This window comes from Euleptes europaea, chromosome 21 (assembly GCF_029931775.1).
Source record: "Euleptes europaea isolate rEulEur1 chromosome 21, rEulEur1.hap1, whole genome shotgun sequence".
Lineage (NCBI taxonomy): Eukaryota > Metazoa > Chordata > Lepidosauria > Squamata > Sphaerodactylidae > Euleptes > Euleptes europaea.
The window spans coordinates 392,766-411,040 of NC_079332.1; the positions used below are offsets into that span (position 1 = coordinate 392,766).

Sequence of the window (18,275 nt, forward strand, 5' to 3'; positions counted from 1 at the left end):
GGATCCCTTTTGGCAGAGAAGGAGAGAGGCTCTCCCTCTCCCTGGAGAACCAGCGTGGTGTGGTGGTTAAGAGCGGTGGTTTGGAGTGCTGGACTCTGATCTGGAGAACCAGGTTTGATTCCCCCACCCCTCCTCCTTCACGTGAGCGGTGGAGGCTGATCTGGTGAACTGGATTTGTTTCCCCCACTCCTGCACACGAAGCCAGCTGGGTGACCTTGGGCTAGTCACAGCTCACTTAGCCCCACCTACCTCACAGGGTGCCTGTTGTGGGGAGGGGAAAAGAATGAGATGGTAAGCCAGTTTGATTCTGCCTTAAGTGGTGGAGAAAGTCGGCATATAAAAGCCATCTCTTCTTCTTCTTCCTTCCCTCTTCCTCAGTGCGGCCAGGGGCCTTAGAGGGTAAGGAGAGCTGAGAGGGGGCTGCCGGTGGGTCCTGAGGAAAGCCCACTGGCAGCGATGAGGCTTCAGGGGGAGATGGCCCTCCGCTAACCGTGCTGGGGCTGAACTCAGGGCACATTGCTTTGATTTGGGGGGTCCGGGGAGCGGGTTGCTGCCTCTGCATTCTGCAGCCCTTTACCCTGGGGGGGGGGGAGCAGCATCAATGGTGGGGGGTGTAGCAATTTAGGCCACCAATCAGCTTCCTTCTCCACACTACCAACAATGCCCCCCTCTTTCCCGCCTTCCCTCGCCACGCCAGGCTTGTGCTGTGAAAGACACAAAACCTCTCCCTCCCGCCCGCCCCCTCCATCTTGATCCTGCATTGATCATCTGCCTCCCCAGACTGGTCTCCTGCGTGCGCAAGTCAGAGGCGGCGCATGGCTGCGCCTGGGCTGTGGCCTCTGCATACCAATCGCCGGCCTGGCTGGGAGGGGCCCCGGCTCTGCGTGAGACGAGGGCCGAGGCGGGCACGGCGCTGGTTAGCCGGCTTGCCAGGTGCCCAGAATGCAACCCGGCAGACGGAGAGCTGGCAAAACCCCGGGCGTTCCGGCTTCCTGTCGCTGGCGGAGGAGAAAGAGATCTTGATGGGTGTTGCAGGGCGACCCCGCGTCCCCTCTTTCTCCGGGTGTGCAGGGGTCACGTGCTCCACACCCCCGCCCCACACCCCCTGGCTTCTTTATGTGAGCTTCGTCGACTTCACGGCATTCTCGGGGACCTTGAGCGACCCGAGGCAGGCGGCCCCAAAGGCCCAAGCCCCAAAGCAAGGGAGCTCAGCGAGACAGAAACCGCCACAAGGAAGCAACCCCCCCCCCATTTTAGCGCTCCCTACGGGGACAAGCAACTGTTGGGGGCTGCCCCATGGGGAGGATGCCAATGGGCCATGGGGGCTGTACTCCCTCCCAGCCTTCAGTGGCATGGGAAGTGACGGGCATCCCCCTCCGCTGGCCAATACTTAGCCCAGTGTATTTCAACCTGATAATTGACCAACGGACTGGCAGGTAGCTGATCCGCTCCACGTTGTTTAATTGGTGGAGAGCTTTGGGGCGACGGTGAACCCCCCCCCCCCGCACGCCCGTTGTGAATACGGCGGCGTCTTCTGGCTCACGGCGTTCCTCTTCCCCGACTAACTTCTGTAGCCTTTGCACATTTCCGGTCCTCCGCTCCCTTTGCCTCTCCCATCAAGGCAGAGATCGGGTGATTCCATGCAGCAGACCGAAGTGGTAGAATCCTGACTATATCCCCTTCTGAGTGGTCCTGGCCAACGGCATCTTTGTTAAAAAGAGAGGGGCCATTTTTGCATGGTCCATTTTGATGCTCGCTCAAAAGCTCTTTTTTAAAATGCGACTTTAAAAAATGCCTTTTCACGGTCCCGATGCAAAAGGAGAAACTCCACTCCGCCCCCCACTCCCTTGCTCCTTTGTTCCTGTTTGCAGAGCCATTAGCATGTGCATAGGTAACGCACCTCTGTTGTTTTGCATGGTTCCTTGAAGGGGATTCTTTGCGGCAAACACCAAAGGTCACGTTAAACGGCCCCTTTAGTAATGCGAAGCAGGTCAGCGCCGGCTTCGCAGTCACTTCCTGAACGACGGATCAGTGTGCAAAATTCAAAAAAATATGCGGGGCAATTCAGCCTGGGACGCGCTGCTAATTGCCATGCAGAAATGGCCACAGAGAGAGAGAGATGGCCTGATGTGGAAAGAGTGGACAAGAGAGGCGCTATCGACCTTGGCCCGTTCCCTTCTCAGGAGGGCTCTCTGCTTCCAGAAAGTTTTTCATGGTCACAAAGGTGATTCTCCTACCCCCCCCCCCCACACACACACACATACACACTTGCTTGGTCTCTTCCAGCCTCATTTGCAAATGGAGCAATGCAGAGAGAGAGAGAGAGATGGAAGGGTTTTTGGGGCCGGGTTTGGGCAGCCGGGGCCACGCTGTCTGGTTCCAGAAAGTTGCTCATAGCTCGATGCTTTCTCATCAGGCGGGCAGGATCGATGAGAAGAGGCTTTACGGGGGCCTTTGGGGTTGGGGATGGCGCCTCTCGGAAAGCAAACACCGATATTGGCGAAATAAAAAGGCTATTTTCTGAGATGACAGTTTTATATCAGCTGCCGTAAGGAAGAGAGGCGCTCTCCCTGGCCGTAAATATCCGAGAGGATCTCTTTCGTGACTGGAGAACCATCAGTCCCGTCTCCTTGGGGCAGTTTTGGGAGCTCGGAGTGGACATTAGTGCGGCATTAAAGGGAGCCGATTCCCCCCCTGATGCTTTTTGTTTAATTGGGGAACTTTCCATAGGAGGGCAATCTCTCCTCCTCTTTGGGAAACGGATCTGTGCCTTGGAGAGAGGCGGAATGGAGAGAGCAGCCAGCATGGTTGTTTGCCAAAGCAAGGGGACAATTTATTTTTCTTTAAAAGCCAAAATTCACAGACACAAAAGCTCTTTATTAACCTGCATGGTGAGGGGGGTGGGTGTTGGTGTTGGGAAGGTGGCACCTCTGAGACAAAAGGGTCGGCTGCCACATCAGTGGGTAAAATGGTGGCGTTTGGGCGGAGAGCGCCATGTTTGCAGGCAGGAGGCTTGTAACCTTTCCCTGAACAAGGAGCAGCGACTGCTTCACATTCACACCGTGGGCAAGAGCCGGGGGGGGGGTATCTGCCCTGGAGAAAACAGACCCCCCCAAGGCCCTGTTCTGCTAGGAAAGGCACCCTCCTGCTGCCTCCCAAGGCCATTTCAACTCCCCACTGGCTGGGGAGGGGTCTACGTGCTGCCAGCCCCTACCTTCAGCATTGTGAGCATTGTGGACAATCTTAGCAGAGGGGGCAGGACTCGAATGCTTGAGGGGAGAGGTCGATGGAGCCTCCCCGGTCCAGAGGCAGTCTACCTCCGAATGCCAGAAAAGCCCACACTGCTTGTAACCTCCCAGGGGCTCCTAGCGTAGTGTAGTGGTTAAGAGCGGTGGTTTGGAGCGGTGGACTCTGATCTGGAGAACCGGGTTTGATTCCCCCACTCCTCCACAGGAGCGGTGGAGGCTAACCTGGGGAACTGGATTTGTTTCCCCACTCCACCACACGAAGCCAGCTGGGTGATCTTGGGCTAGTCACAGCTCTCTCAGCCCCACCTACCTCACAGGGTGTCCTGTTGTGGGGAGGGGGAGGGAAGGGGATCGTAAGCCGGTTTGAGTCTCCCTTAAGTGGTAGAGAAAACCGGCGTATAAAAACCAACTCTTCTTCTTCTTCTAGATGGACCCCCCCCTTGGGCTGACCCCACAGGTCTTGTTTGTCCTGGCATCCATGGGGGAATTTGGGCGACTGTATCCTGTTCATACCCTGGGGGCGGCTGCCCGCGACAGCCTGCTTGCTCCAGGGCGGCCATCTCAGAGGCTGGCTCTCCACAAAACGGCCGGGGCTCTTCTGCCTCTTACAGGAGCTGCTCCTGAGCCCGTCTCTCTCCCTCCTCCGAAATGTCTCTCGTGAGCCTTAGCCGGGGCTGCATCTCGGAGCGGGATGCTGCATTGCCGGGGCAGCCAGGACGTCTCTCTGGATCTGCCCTTCCGCCCAGAGGCTCGGCACCAGTTGCAACGTGCCCCCCGTCCTGCCTCTTTCCTAGGCCCACCCAGTGCTCTGAGAGCCACCTTTCTGAGATGGCAGGGGAGGAAGAAAGCCCCCCCCCCCACTGCCTCCTTTCAAGCCTGGCCTGTCAGGCGCACTGGCTGACGTCTGGGGTGCCAAGCGCCGCTGAAGCTAATGGGCAGTGACAGCTGTATTTGCGCCGCTCGTGCGCAGTGTGCCGGAGCAGGAGTTGCGAGGGGGGAGCGGGGTGGCAGGGCTCTGGCTGCCGACAGGAGCAGGTAGATCTTCCTCCCACGGTGGCTGTGCTCAGCCCCCTCCCCTGTTCTTTGCACAGGCATCTGCCTGATGGGGGTGTCTTGGGCAGAGAGGGGCAAACGACAGCCTGGCCCCTCCACGGCTTCTCTCTCCTCCCTTTCTCGCTCCGGTTTTGATGCAAATCTGATCGTTTGAGGGCAGTCGCGGTGCAGAGAGGACTGCGGGAGAGAGGCTGCCAGCCGTAAGAGCGCGCGCGCCCGTGTGTACGTACACGGATTAGGAAAATTCAGCTTGCGTGCTGCAAACATAGATAATGCCTTCTTGGCTGCTGCAGCCCGCACAGCTGGCTCCTGGAGGGTGAACAAAACCACGGCAAGCAGCTCCCCCGTTCACTGGGACCTGGGGAGGAGGGTTCGAGTCTCTCCTGCTCCCAGAGACGGTTGCGTTTGGTGGTGTTCCTGTTTCATGCTTGGGCGGTGTGTGTCCAAACCTGTGTCCTGAGCCTTCCCCCCCCCACACACACACACAGGGCTGCCCCCCCCCGCCGTTTGGAGTCCATCGGCTCTCTGTGCAGGGCCACAGCCGGAGTGGGTGAAGGGGGGGGTTGGAGGGCCCAGAGTTCAAGTCCTCCCCCACGGATGGCCCAGTCTTCTCTCTCCTTCCCGCTGTCGACAAACGTTCCCCGGCCTCTTCTGTGCTGTTGCTGGAAGGGAGCCATGCGGGGCCGTCCTGGGCTTTCTCTCCTGTGCCGTCCTCCCCGTCAGAAGCTGTGTGCAGGAGCAGACGGGGCCCTTGATGTCTGGATGGCCCCCTGCCCAGGAGGGCACTGGCAAGGTCTTCTCCATTCATACCTGGCCGGTGGCAAAAAAAACCCGGTGGCAGACCTGTGCTTGGCGATGGCCTCTTCTTGTGGTGCCAGGCTAGCGACGGTGCAGGATGAGGCTGTGGGAAAGCCCGTGCCGTCGGCACTGGGTGGGCTGGCCAGAGCCTCTGGGGCTCAGCTCGGCTTGCCCCTCGGTTCCTCCACCATCCCACCCCTCTCTGGCTGCTCCTTCCCCTCCTTTTCTAAGGAGGAGCATCCCGGCATCTTCTGCTTCCTGGCCAAGGTGCCCTGAGCCACCCTTGGTGCTCGTCAGGTTTCCAGTCCTCAGCGTAGAACTACCCCAACCGTTCTGCTACCCCCAGATGGATTTGGCGGACCGGCACGGGTGCGTGTTTGATGAAAAGGGAAAAGGGACCTTAGGCAGATGATGAGAGGGAGGGCATCTTGGTCACCTTCTGAGCACTGGGTGTGTGTGTGTGTGGGGGGGGAAGGTAGTTGTGAATTTCTTGCATTGAGCAGGGGGTTGGACTAGATGACCCTGGTGGCCCCTTCCAACTCTCTGATTCTATGCATAACTGCCGTGGCCGTCCGTCGTCCCTCCCTACGGCCAGCCTTCAAGTTGTGCTGCTGAGAAACGGTTCTTCAGGCCGTGCTGCGGAAGCAGGGAAGGCCGGGAGCTCCCCAAATCTCGAAGGGCTCTCCTTGGTGGTCTCTCTGGCCCTTCGGACCAGGTGCTCCCGGATCGTGACGGGCTCTCTTCCGAACACACCGACGCACCTGCAGAGATGCTTCTGAAGGATCCAGGGGATGCATTCAGGGCTTTAAGCGGCTTCGTTTCTGAATGTCACTCACAGGGAGACTTGCCGCTGTCAGGTTGGGTTAGAGGATAGGAATGTCTTTGAAATCACCTCCTGGGACGCCAGGGGTTTTTTTCCCCCCAGGAATCCGTAGCTGCTGATTTGTTGCTTGACGGAGGTTACAAAACGTGCACAAGGTTACCCACAGAATATTGCATATTGAAACACCCGAAATTGTGTCTCTAAAAAGAATTAGACAAAAGTCATGGCGGAGGAGAGGTCTGATCTGTCGAGGAGAGGACTAATGGTGGTGAAATGGGACCTCCATGTTCACTAAGCAGTATACCTGAGAATGGGGGCATCAACTGGGGGAAGCTTTGTGGGCCTGCCAGGGAATCTGGCTGGCCGCTGGGTGTGGGGAGGGTGCCGGGGCGGAGGGTAATTTTCACCGTGACCCAACAAAGTTCTTCTGATGTTCTTAAATTCTCCGCTGCCAGGATTTGGAGGGGGGGGGATTTCAGGCAGCTTTATTTTTTTCTTGGATGGACACGTTCCTGTTCAAGAGTTCCTCCTGTCCAAAAATGCAAGATGCTGCGGCGTCAGGACGGGGATGGAGATTGGCTCTGACACCAGAAGGGGGGGCAGGAGGCACTCTTGTTGAGGGGGGGGGAGCAGGCCTGGGCGCTGCCCAGACCCGGCCAGGAGTGATGCTCGTAGGTCTGGCCTTCTCCATTTGCCGCTGCCGCCGCTGTGTATTTATCATGATGATATGTTGACGAACCCTCCTGATGGCTCCCTGTGTGGTACAGAAAGAAGCCCCCCCCTGCCCTCCCCTAGCAGGCTTCTCAGTCGAACCTCCCAGGGCAACCAGACAAAGGAAGGTGGTGGCATTTGTGATAAAGGCCCCTGGCCCAGCACTGGACATCTACCCTGATTCCAAAGCAAGAGCCGGGATTGTCCCCGGGGGCCCTTTTGGAAGGGGAAACTCCTAAAGGTCCCAAGGGGAGAGGCCACGATCCCGTTCTCACCCTCAGCAAGCAACTTGATCAGCCATTAGGAACAGAGAGGCAGGTCTGGCAGGTCTACATCTCTTCGTCTTGGGTGGCTGTTGTCCCCCCCAAAGTCTCCTGTTCAGTTTCTCAAAAGTGCAAATCTGTTTTTTCTTAGACAGTGGAAGTTTAGCGGTGTGGGAGGTGGCCCAAAAAAAGCTCATTTGTGGGCGGTTTGGGGTCTTTTTGGAGACCTGTGTTGGGAGGGGAGAAAAGACCCCCCTGTCCCCGCCAGTTTTCCTGCGAGGGCTGACTCTTCGGCCGCTCTGATCCCAAAAGCAGTCCACCCACCATTCGAGGGAAGGCGAGGGTTTTGATTCTTATGAGAGCCGACAGGCCCTTCGGTTGGGACGGTCAAACGCCAGCTGAGATGCGGTGGGGTGCTATTAATAGTTTCCTTTCTCGGTTTCTGAGGGATGATCTAGCGATGCATCCGGGCGCTCTCGGATGCAAAGTGGTGGGGTTTGGAAAAAGCGGGTGGTCGCTGGCTCCAGGACAAGAGTGGCCCCATCGAGGTCAAAGGGGTGGGGGGGTTCTTCTCTAGGCAGAACCACACCGGGGAGAGGGGGGGCCTCGGCCGACAGCAGGGCCAGGGCTTGTCCATCGCCCAGGTGGGAAGGAGTCACGCTGTAAATGCTCACCTGTAGACGTTCCCGTCACATCTCAATTCAGGGCTGAAGCTAACCTGCCAGTTGATTAGTTAGGGTGTTTTTTTTTTCAAGGGAAGGATTCAGCAGGAACGGCGTTAGCATTACGACAAACCAAACTGCCCGGTCTTGCAGGAGGGGCGTCCGCACACGAGCGGGGGCCCTTCGTTCTCTGCAGGGCCTCCCGTTGGCTGTGGTGTGCTTTCTGTTCTGCAGGCATGGCTGTCCTGCCTGCCTCTGCCGGGGCTTCCCCTGGTCAGCTCCAAAGGCCGGTGCTCTTGAGTCTTCGAAGGCAGCCTTCCTCCGGCAGCCACCCGGGTGCCTTGCTGAATGGCTCAACCACTGGCCAGAGGGAGGCCGAGAGCTGCCAAATCCTCTTTCCCGGAGAGATGCCGGAGGGCCCGGCACGGGGTCGGGGACTCCCCGCGGCGGCTGCAGCAGCGTTGCTGAGTTGACCGGCCCTTTGGAGGGGAAGCGCCTAGTAAGAGCCGGCGAGGGGGCCTTGTTTGGAAGAAACCCACCACCACCCTTGCATGTGGCACGCTCTGGGGCAGGCCTGGTCTTGCATGCCGCCGGCCCTCCGCCCCGCAAGTAATTGCCCATCTCATCCGCCTCCAATTACTTGCCGGCCAGCCGGCACATGGTCCTTCAGTCCCCCAGCACCCTCCATGACAAAATGCTCCGTGGTGGAAACCAACGGCAACCTCTTGCCAAAGGAGTCATAAGTATTTTGCATTGTTTCTTTTTTTTTTTTGTGCTCCCATTTTCCTCATCGTGGGGACTTTGCCTGATGTGGGGGTGGGGGGGAGGGGGCTTGTGTGTGGCTGGGCTGGGGGATGCAGCAGCCCACCTCCCCCCACCCCCCAAATTGCACGCTCGCATCTTCCTTTCATTTTTGCCGCACCTACCATTGCGCTCTTTTCTTCCCCTCTCATAGTGCGGACGGAACGCTGAAAACTTCGACCGGTTTTTCACCCGCCACCCACCTGTCTTAACGCCACCCGACCAGGAAGTCATCAGGAACATTGACCAATCAGAATTCGAAGGATTTTCCTTTGTTAACTCTGTGTTTTTTAAGCCTGAAGTCAAGAGCTAAGTAGCCGCTGTAGACCGTTCTCCATCCACCCTCTCGCACCCCCCCTCCCCCCCGTGACCATCTGGCCCCTGCAGCTATCGTGGTGGTGGCGTCCTCCTTTGCTTTGAATTTCTTTTCCGGGGATACTGGAGTGACCGTATTTCAAAAAACATGCCGTGGTGGAGCAGGACCGTTCGAGGGAGGGGTCGAAGGCGGCTCGTAGACTCGCGAGGCTCAGAAAGAACGGCTGGTGTGCCCGTGGCAAACCCATCCAGGGCCGCCGTCTTTGGCTTGGTGCCAGCAGAATCGCTGGGGAAAGACCAGAGATGCTCTGACCAGCCCCACTCTGTGGTTTATCCAAGGACCGGATGTGGTTGCCGTGTCGTGTGAGCAAGACAAAGGTGTTGTGTCTGCGCACTGGCAGGGTCTCTGTCTGCCTGAGGGGTGATGCACTTTGGACCCTTTTGCACGTGTGAACGGACTTTTCCCTTCGTGCAAACTGGGCCCGGCACAAAGACCGTTTCCACAGCAGCTGGAGGTTTGCCCTCGTACGGCAGTGGTCACATTTTTGTTAACGCCCAGTTGATCCTGTGGCTTTGGGTGACCCTGCCCGTAAGGAGGGAGGCGGAAGGGTTTGTGCGGCTAAGGGGACGCCATCCACGTTGCATGCAGAAGTTCCCAGGTTCAGTCACCTGCATCTTCCACCACCAGATCTCCAGGAACTGGAGTTGGCAACCCAGTCACCTACTGAAAGTTCTCAAGACTGGAGTTGCCCATGATGACTAAATGGGCTGGGCTTGGAATCGTGGCCACCTTCGCTTCATGGGAGCATGTGGCACGAACAGCTTTTGCTGATGTGCCACTTTCAAATCGATTCCCCACCCACCCCCCGGTACCCTGGTACCACTGTATGGATTGGGTGTTCCAATTCCGCTACTTTCCTCTTTGGACCTGAACGTGGCCGGCCTTTCTGTCCGGGTCCGGAAGATTCCCACGGTCGCCGCGTCTGGGGCAGCCGCCTTTCCTTCTCCTTAGCCAGGGAGGTGGGGGAACCAGGCAGGCCTCTCTGAACTCCTCCTTGGAGGAAAGATGAGACTCCGTGCTACCTAATAGGTAGACCGGCAGCTGGTGACCGGCATGTTCACTTGTGTCCTCGCACTCTCCACCCACGGCTTTGAGAATGAGGTGTGGGCTGGACCCCCACGCTCAACCGAGGCCTTAGCAGAGTGGAAGGGGTTCAGGGAGGGGTGTCACCCCCCCCCGAGAGACTTCTCAAGTCTTATTTAGCTTCCTCTCACAAAATCTCCGTGGATTCACCCACACACACACCCTTCTTTTGCAATCCGCTCTCAGGGCTCCGAAAGAAGAAAAGGCCCAGAAAGGGCGGGGAATGGGGGGTGGGTGGGGGTCTCCTTGCAGTCTGGGTCAGTTTGGTCTCCAGGTTGAGCTCCGTGGCAAAGGCAACCACATCCAGACGGGAGGGCAAGAAGACCTCCTGCCCCTGGGCATGTTTCGGCACCCTTGGTCACCCCAGTATCGCCCATCCATGTCATGTTATTTTTCATATCAAACCTTTGTAAGGGGGTTTCTTTCCTTAACACTGGAGGGGGGTGGGCAGGTGTCTTGTCCAGTTGCCAAAATGACATTCCGTCTGTTCCACTGTGCTTATTAAGTGTGTCAAAAATCGAAGTATTTTACTAAAAATGAAGCTGATATTTAAAAAAAAAAAAACCAAGCAGTATTTGTGTAACTTGACTGAAGCTGTAAAGTATTTTTGTCTCGACTAATATTCTTCTGAGAATAACAAAGAATTGCCGCTGGGATCTTGAGTTGTGCGTGTTTCTGGGAACTGTCCGCAGAAGAGCAAAGGCCGGGCCTTGGTTCCTCACCCACCCACCCACCCTCTGGCGATAGCCCCGTCCTGCCTGCTTCCTTCCCCCTTTGGGCTCCCCCCCCCCCGCTATGTGTTTGTGGGCCTCTCACCTACCCGGTTTGCTTTGTTAACGTGCCAATTTTTTTCAGATACCATTATAAAATAAAAATTAAGAAATCTTGTTTTGAGGAAACCTCCGTTTATTTGCAAGTAGGTCAGAACGGTAACCCCTGTGACGTGTTTCAGGTAGTAGCTGCTGGGGAAGGGGGTGGAAGCACACCTTGCAAGCAAGATCTCCAGTCCGCTGGCAAAAATCTCAGTTGTACGGTTCAAACCGGGAAACATTTCCAGCACTGAATACTATGTAAATGTGTGAGTTCTTTTTTAGAAATACTACGGAACTTGGCAAGTGAAATCCTTAACGCTGTGAACTTTAAAAGTGTATTGAAGGAAAATTCTTGAGCAAAGTGTTCTCAACCCACCACCCCCCAAAAAACTTTTTAAATGTATCAACAAGATATTTGGGGGGTTTTTTTTGTAAAAAGTGAACATCACTATGAGGCTTCAAAACCAAATGTGTAAAGTCCCAAGGTGAAATTTCACATCCAAATTTTGTAATTTTGCTATATTTCAAATGTCTTAAAGATTGTTGAACTAAGTTCCAGTGGAGACGCCAGGAGCTTGGTCTGAGGACCAACTCCCAACAGGAGCTTCAAGCCTCAAAGTTCCTCCTCCAGCAGCCCCCCTTTGAAATCAGTGGGGTGTGGGTCCTTCAGGGCTGTTGGGACCTTTTGATGGAACATGCTGAGTGGGGAAAGAATAGTGGTCCGTGGTTACCCACCTGGGGCTCCCTTCTCCTTCCGTCTTATGTCCACCTCCCAAGAACCTCTCGGCCAAGTAGACTTGGGTCACCTTTGGCTGCACCAGATGAATGCTCGCCTCTCCGCCCAGTCCCCTCAGGGGTTTGCCCCTGCAGGGGCAACACCTGGGAGATGGAGCAGGTTGGCCAGGTGGCTTCCAGAGGCAATGCCTGTTGGAACAGCTGTGAGGAGTGAGGGTCCCAGGGAACCTGGGCCTCTGTTGAACTGAGCTCTGTGTTCCTGTAGATGCAGTCACTATTCGAAGAGAGAGGCTAGTGGGAATCCCTCCTTCTGCCAGATACCTTCAGGGGTTTGCACAGAAAAACAGCGGGGCTCCCATCTTTGCTAAATCCAAATCCACCAAGCTTCCTTCCTTCCTCTCTGATCCTCGGTTCTTGGAGCAGCAAAACAAGAAATCCTGTGTTCGTCGGCTGTTGCAAAGCCCACAGCGGTGTTTTTTTCCTGCGGGAGGCTTTGGCTGAGGTCCCGGCCCACCCCCACCCCCCCCAAAAGCGTCTCTGCATCAGGCAGCATGTGGTCAGTCTGTGAGTCACCGGCAGCCCCCGGCTCTGCCTGGCTCTGGAGGCAGCTGCCATTGTGAGCAATTAGCAGGTTTGGTGAGGGAGAGAGAGAGACGGAGGGCTCCGCGTTTCTGCTCCTCCGAATTCCGGTGTTGGGCTGTTAGTTCTTCCTTCTGGAAATCTGCTTGTGAGGAACGAGTGCGAATTGAGTGGGAGGGGGAGGGAGACCGGCAACAGCAGCCCTGGGGGTGGGTGGGGGGATGTAAAGGAGAGGAATTAAACTGCCGGGGGTGGGTGGGTGGTGAAAGGGCAGGAGCTAGGAACGTTGGCCCTTGGCGGGCCCAGGACTCCACTTCGGACCCCCTCTCTCTTCCACGGTGTGCCTGCCTGGCTCTTCTCTCCAAGAGGCCCAAAGCAAGCGTGCTCGGTGCTGCTCGTGGCTCACCTTGTGCCAGGAGCCAAACAGAAGGCGGGCAGAGCAGCTGGTTATGTCAAGCGCTGCCCCACGGACTCCTGGCCGCCTCTCCCCCCACCCCCCATGCAAAGTCTCTGCGAGGCTTTCCGGGTCATCTTAACTGCCGTCGTGTGGCCAGCAGCTCCCCGGCCGGGCTTTTTCCGAACTTGTCTCCCTTCCCTTGCTGTGTGCTGCTGTTGTTGCTGCTGTTGTTAATTCTGTGCTCTCTGTCCAACAGAAAGATAAACGCGATACTTGCAACTTCGATAAAGAGTTCACGAGGCAGCCCGTGGAACTCACGCCCACGGACAAGCTCTTCATCATGAACTTGGACCAGAATGAGTTTGCGGGATTCTCCTACACTAACCCTGAGTTTGTCATTCACGTGTAGGCAGGCTGGCGCGCAGGCCGGGACTCCAGATTGCCTTGCGCTCCATGCGCAGGAGACTCAAGTCTTCCGGGTTCAGGGGCGCGCCTCTCTTCCTCCGTCCTCCTATACCCTCCTCGGCAAAGAGGCTTGTCTTTAGGGGTGGGGGCCTGCTCCTCTGTGTGTAGACAAGTCGACCCGCTTGCCTTTTTGACCTGTCTCTGGAGATGCGTTTGAGTTTGTCCCTTTTTTTGTGTCAGCCAAAGGGTAGCTTTTCTAGAACTTCCAACCGGTGGCTACCCATAGAGTTTTGAACTATGTCCGAGTCTTTGTCCCCAAAAATACGACGTTTGCTACGGTCTTTGTAATTTTTCGAATTTCTCTGCGACGGAGATGCTGGTGTGTCGTGTCTTCTTTGAATGCTACGCATGGTCGCTACCCCCCTCACCCTTTGTGCTGCTGCTGCTGCTGTTGTCGCTGGTTCTCCTGCCGCCGCTGCTTCCGCAATGACTGTCGCTCTTGTCCGACACGCCGTCCTTTTTTCTCTTCTCTCTCTCTCTCACTCTCTGCTCGAGTTGGAACTAAACCCAGTCAACCCCTTTGGTGTGTGAAGGCGTCTTGTTTCTTAAGTCTTTCAAACTCTGCACTGAACCCGTCTTCCTCTTGAGCTGCCGGGAACGACTGTGCCCCTATTCCAGGCACGGGGCTTCCGAAAAGGAACCTCCATTCCAGTCCTTGTAAATTAAAAGCTATTGTGGGGGTGGGGGTGGGGGGTGTTAAAAAGGTGGCATTTTTAAAGAACTGGGGCAGTGTGTTGCTTTAGCGGTGCTCTTTGTCGAATTCTGTTTTTAAAAGGAATGTTTCGAAATGGGTTTGGGAGGAATTGCTGGAATTCCTCCAAAGCACAGGTGAGATCCGTTTTTCACTGTGGAAGGGATGCTGCTGCGGCGGCGGCCGCTTTCTCTGGTGGTGACCGGTGGCGGCGACTCTCTCCAAGCCTCGGGGCTCGCAAAGAGGTCTTGGTTGCAGGGCTTACTCTTTTTTTTGCAATTAGTAATACCAAACCATATGTATCCTACTTAGGGGGGTGGGGGGGAAATCAGAATGTTATTTTTAAAATCCTGCTGGTATTTTTAATAAACAGTTTCAGCGTCCTTATGGCTGAATGAGAAAGAGTGCCATCTGGAAAAGCCCAGCCAGAAAACAAGATGGACTTTCATCTGCGGAAAAGCGTTGTGTGTTTGTGGGGGACTTGGGAATGGGGTGGGGGGAATCTTGATTGATTTAAGCTTCTGAACAAGCACTGGATGTGCCTAAATTACAAATCGCGGCACGTCTTTCTTGAACTGGGTTTTAGAGTTGTGACTGAGGGGTTTTGTTTTGTTCAGGATGTTTGTTAAAGCTTCCAATTTTTACAAGAGATAATATTATTTGTATATTGTGGGAGGGGGGAAAGCGCATTAATGCTCTGCAAAGGAAGTCTACTTGCTATTCTACCCCCCCCCCCAGGAGACAAGGGTTCACCGCAGATACGATGCTCTCCTCTTGCCCACCGTAGGCCTGGCCCATTCTCTTGACCGGTGCACAGTGATTGGGGAAGTCGAACACAACACTGAAGCTCTGCTCTTGCATTGGGGGGGGGGACACACACACTCCAGGCACATGCTCCTGTGTGCTCACCCAAGCGACCCCTCCAGTAGAGTGGGCGGCTGGGCAGCCCCACATCAGTGTATGGGGCTCTGGGCTGAGGGCCAGGTCGTAGACTTCTTGTACTTGGAAGTCAATCCTGCTGTCTTCAGCGGAACCTGCTGTTAGGTGAGTGTGCATTCGATTGTACCCTCTGTAGTGTGGTGTAGTGGTTACGAGCTGTGGTTAGGGGCAGTATACTCTAATCTGGAGACCCGGGTTCGATCCCCCGCTCCTCCACATGAGTGGCGGAGGCTAATCTGGTGAACTGGATTTGTTTCCCTAATCCATCACATGAAGCCAGCTGGATGACCTAGGGCTAGTCACAGTTCTCTTTGAGCTCTCTCAGCGCCGCCTACCTCGCAGGGTGTCTGTTGTGGGAAGGGAAGGTGATTGTAAGCTGGTTTGATTCTTCCTTAAGTGGTAGAGAAAGTCGGCATATAGAAACCAACTCTTCTCCTCCTCCTCCTGTTTCTTCTCCTCCTCTTCCTCCTCCTTCTTTGTGTTCAGAAACCAGGGCCAGCTGCTGTAGGCATGAGGCGGCTGCCCCCCTCCCACTATGGGGCACGTTTGAGAGCTCTGGCGCAGGGGAGGACCCATTCCCTGATTCTCAGTGTCTAGTTGTCAGGTCCCCAGTTAGGAAACGCCGGTCCTGTCCTGTCATGCACACATCCAAGCCCCAACGTTCTGGAGCAACCAAAGTGGGGAAAGAGCTGCAAACGGTGCCAGATTAAAAGGGGAGGGTTATAAGGGGGAGGTTTGTGTCGGGCTGAGGCCAGGCTCGCGTTGGCGCCCCCCCTTCCAGCGACATTGTGTTAACTGTTCCCCTGAAGCCAACGGTTTTTTTTTTTGCCTGAAGCTGCCTTAATCTCGTCTGTGGACTCCTTGCTGGCTGCTGAAGCGGACACCCTCCCTTTCCAAATCGTTTGCAATGGCAGAGAGCACCGCTGGGTGCCCGTTTCCTTTTCCCTGGGCTTCTTGATTAAAACGTCAGCGCCCATCACACTGGCCGGCCGGCAGAGGACATTTCAGAGCCCAGCCGGAGCTGTCATCTCGCGGGCAGTAGGAATGCTTCTCCAAATGTCTGAGCGTGGCCGTGGCAGCAAAAGAAGCCCAGCCCCCCCCCCCTGCGCAGAGGCACGGATTTACAAAGAGCCTTCCTTCTGAATCCATTTGCTTAGGACTGCAGCCCACAGCCAGATATGAGCAGCTGAACCACACACAACCATCAACCCTGGTTTTGTGCACACGCCGTGGGCATTTCATGCAGTGTTACAGTGCAGAATTGGAACCCCGGCCCCAATCATTTTGGTGGCCCTCTTCTGTGTTTTGTTCCAGTTCTGCAATTTCTCCTTCCTTCCTTCCTTCCTTCCTTCCTTCCTTCCTTCCTTCCATCCATCCATCCATCCATCCATCCATCCATCCATCCATCCATCCATGTGCTTTTTAAAATATTCTGCCTCTCTCCCCAGAAGAGACCCAAAGCAGCGTACATCATTCTCCCCTGTTTTTTTCCTCACGACAACTGGGAGGTAGGCTAGGCTGAGCGTGAGAGACTGGCCAAGGTCACATGAACACATGAACAAGAACACATGAAGCTGCCTTATACTGAATCAGACTCTCGGTCCGTCAAAGTCAGTATTGTCTACTCAGACCGGCAGCGGCTCTCCAGGGTCTCAGGCTGAGGTCTTTCCCATCACCTCCTTGCCCGGTCCCTTTAACTGGAGATGCTGGCGGGGACTGAACCTGGGACCTTCTGCATGCCAAGCAGATGCTCTGCCACTCAGCCACAGCCCCTCCCCACAAGGTCACCCCAGAAAGTTTCCACACCAGAGCAAGGATTAGAACCTGGGTCTCCCCGATCCTTGTCCTTGATGCTTTTTACCACTATAGTACGCTGGCTTTGAGATGTCGTGACCAGAACTGCACACGGTATCCCAAATGAGGCCACCACACAGTTTTCCACAAAGGCATTACTATACTGGCTGTTTTATTTTCGAGTGCAGGGTTTGCTTTTCTCACTGCCGTTGCTCACTGGGCTGATATTTGCGTTGAGCCGTCCCACGGCGGCCCCAAGATCTCTTTCAGTCTCAGCCTCAGCCTGTTCCGACTCAGGAAAGCTGACACCGGAAACAAAACTGGTGTGGTCTGGAAGGGGCCACAAGTTTATTTGTTGCTGCCCTGATAGGGCACAGCTATGCACCTCTACTCACAAGCAAGTCACACCACAATACATTCAGTAATGCTTACTTGGTCACGTTATGAGAAGGCAAGAGTCTCTAGAAAAGACAGCCATGCTAGGAAAAGCTTGAGGGCAGCAGGAAAAGAGGAAGACCCAACAAGAGTGGGTTGACTCCATAAAGGAAGCCACGGCCCTCAGTTTGCAAGACCTGAGCAAGGCTGTCAAAGATAGGACGTTTTGGAGGCTTTCATTGATAGGGTTGCCATGAGTCGGATGGCACTTAACACACAACGCTTACTTCATGGGGGCCCCTGTTGAGTTCTTGGCTGGGGGCTCAGCTGAACTTTCATGCGGATAAAAGTTTCCTGGCTATGAGTTGCTGGAAAAAGGACCACCCGCCCTGTCCCGAGGAAATCTTTACAATTACTGTCAAAGGCCAGTTTGAGATGGTCCTGCCAATCGTTTCTGCAGCATTTCAGCAATGCTGATTTGATGACCTTAGGCCGATGGTGGGAGGGAGGGCACCTTGGCCATCTTCTGGGCATGGAGTCGGGGTCACTGGGTGAGTGTGGAGGGGGGAGGTAGTTGTGAATTTCCTGCATTGTGCAGGGGGTTGGACTAGATGGCCCTGGGGGTCCCTTCCAACTCTATGACTCTATGAGGGCCATTCTCTAGAACGGTGGTGTGATGTAGTGGTTAGTGTTGGCCTAGTGCTAGGTAGGCCTGGGTTCAAATGCCTTCTCAGTGGTGAAGCTTTTCAGGTTCAAGGCCAGCCCTTGAACACATGAAGCTGCCTTCTACCGAAGCAGACCCCTTTGGTCCATCAAAGTCAGTATGATCTGCTCAGACCGGCAGCAGCTCTCCAGGGTCTCAGGCAGAGGTCTTTCTCATCACCTCCTTGCCCGGTCCCTTTAACTGGAGATGCTACTGGGGATTGAACCTGGGACCTTCTGCGTGCCAAGCAGATGCTCTCCCACTGAGCCACGGCCCCTTCCCCTTCTCCATCCACCACTGCTTTGAAGGTCTCAAGAACAGAAAACGAGAAATCTGCCTCAGCAGGCAGGAGGGAAAACAGCCAGGTGCCCATGCAAAAGAGAAACAGGATATGCAAGCAGCAAAGAGAAAAGGTCTCTTTGCAATGGAGGAAGATGCTGAACAGCTTGTTTTGATCTTCATGGTGTTATTGTGAGAGGACTTAAAATAGCAAGAGAGAGAAACCAAACCCACACGGACTGATCGAAGGAGAAGAGAAGAGCGTGCGGCTGTTTTGAAGGCTGCAGGAGGGCTCCTTGATAAGGTAAGAAGAGATAGTCCGCACAGGAGTGAGTAAGTGAATGGAGAGGTGGAGGCCTGAGGATCGCCACAAACATTTCACCTAATGTGCAAGTCACGGCCACTGGGTGGTTTGTGGGGATGGGGTGGAGGGCCAAGGAGTCCCAGAAGAGTGTTGGCAAGGCTAGCCCTGTTTCTCTGGGTGGGGGAATCGCACAACACCCCCTACCCTGCTACTGGGCTTTGCCCGCGGCTAGAAACGGAGTTTCCTTGTCTAGGGTGCCGCCTGCCACCCTCCTTCTCCTCCCTGTCTCTGCCTTGCCTGCCTGTGTCCATGTCTGTCTGCCTGCCTACCTTTCCCAATGCGTACCGTGTCCAGGCCAAAGAATTTACTTCCAGATCACATACA

General features: G+C 55.4%; 1 protein-coding gene across 1 annotated transcript in view; it reads left to right on the top strand.

Annotated features, from left to right (window-relative positions):
- PRKCB (protein kinase C beta) overlaps positions 1 to 12,753 on the top strand; it is a 90,339-nt gene extending 77,586 nt beyond the window's left edge. Inside the window, exon 17 of the mRNA XM_056866527.1 lies at positions 12,598 to 12,753. Coding sequence (XP_056722505.1) covers positions 12,598 to 12,750 — 153 coding nt within the window. The 3' untranslated portion in view covers positions 12,751 to 12,753. The remainder of the gene's footprint in view (positions 1 to 12,597) is intronic.
- Positions 12,754 to 18,275: the final 5,522 nt, after the last annotated feature.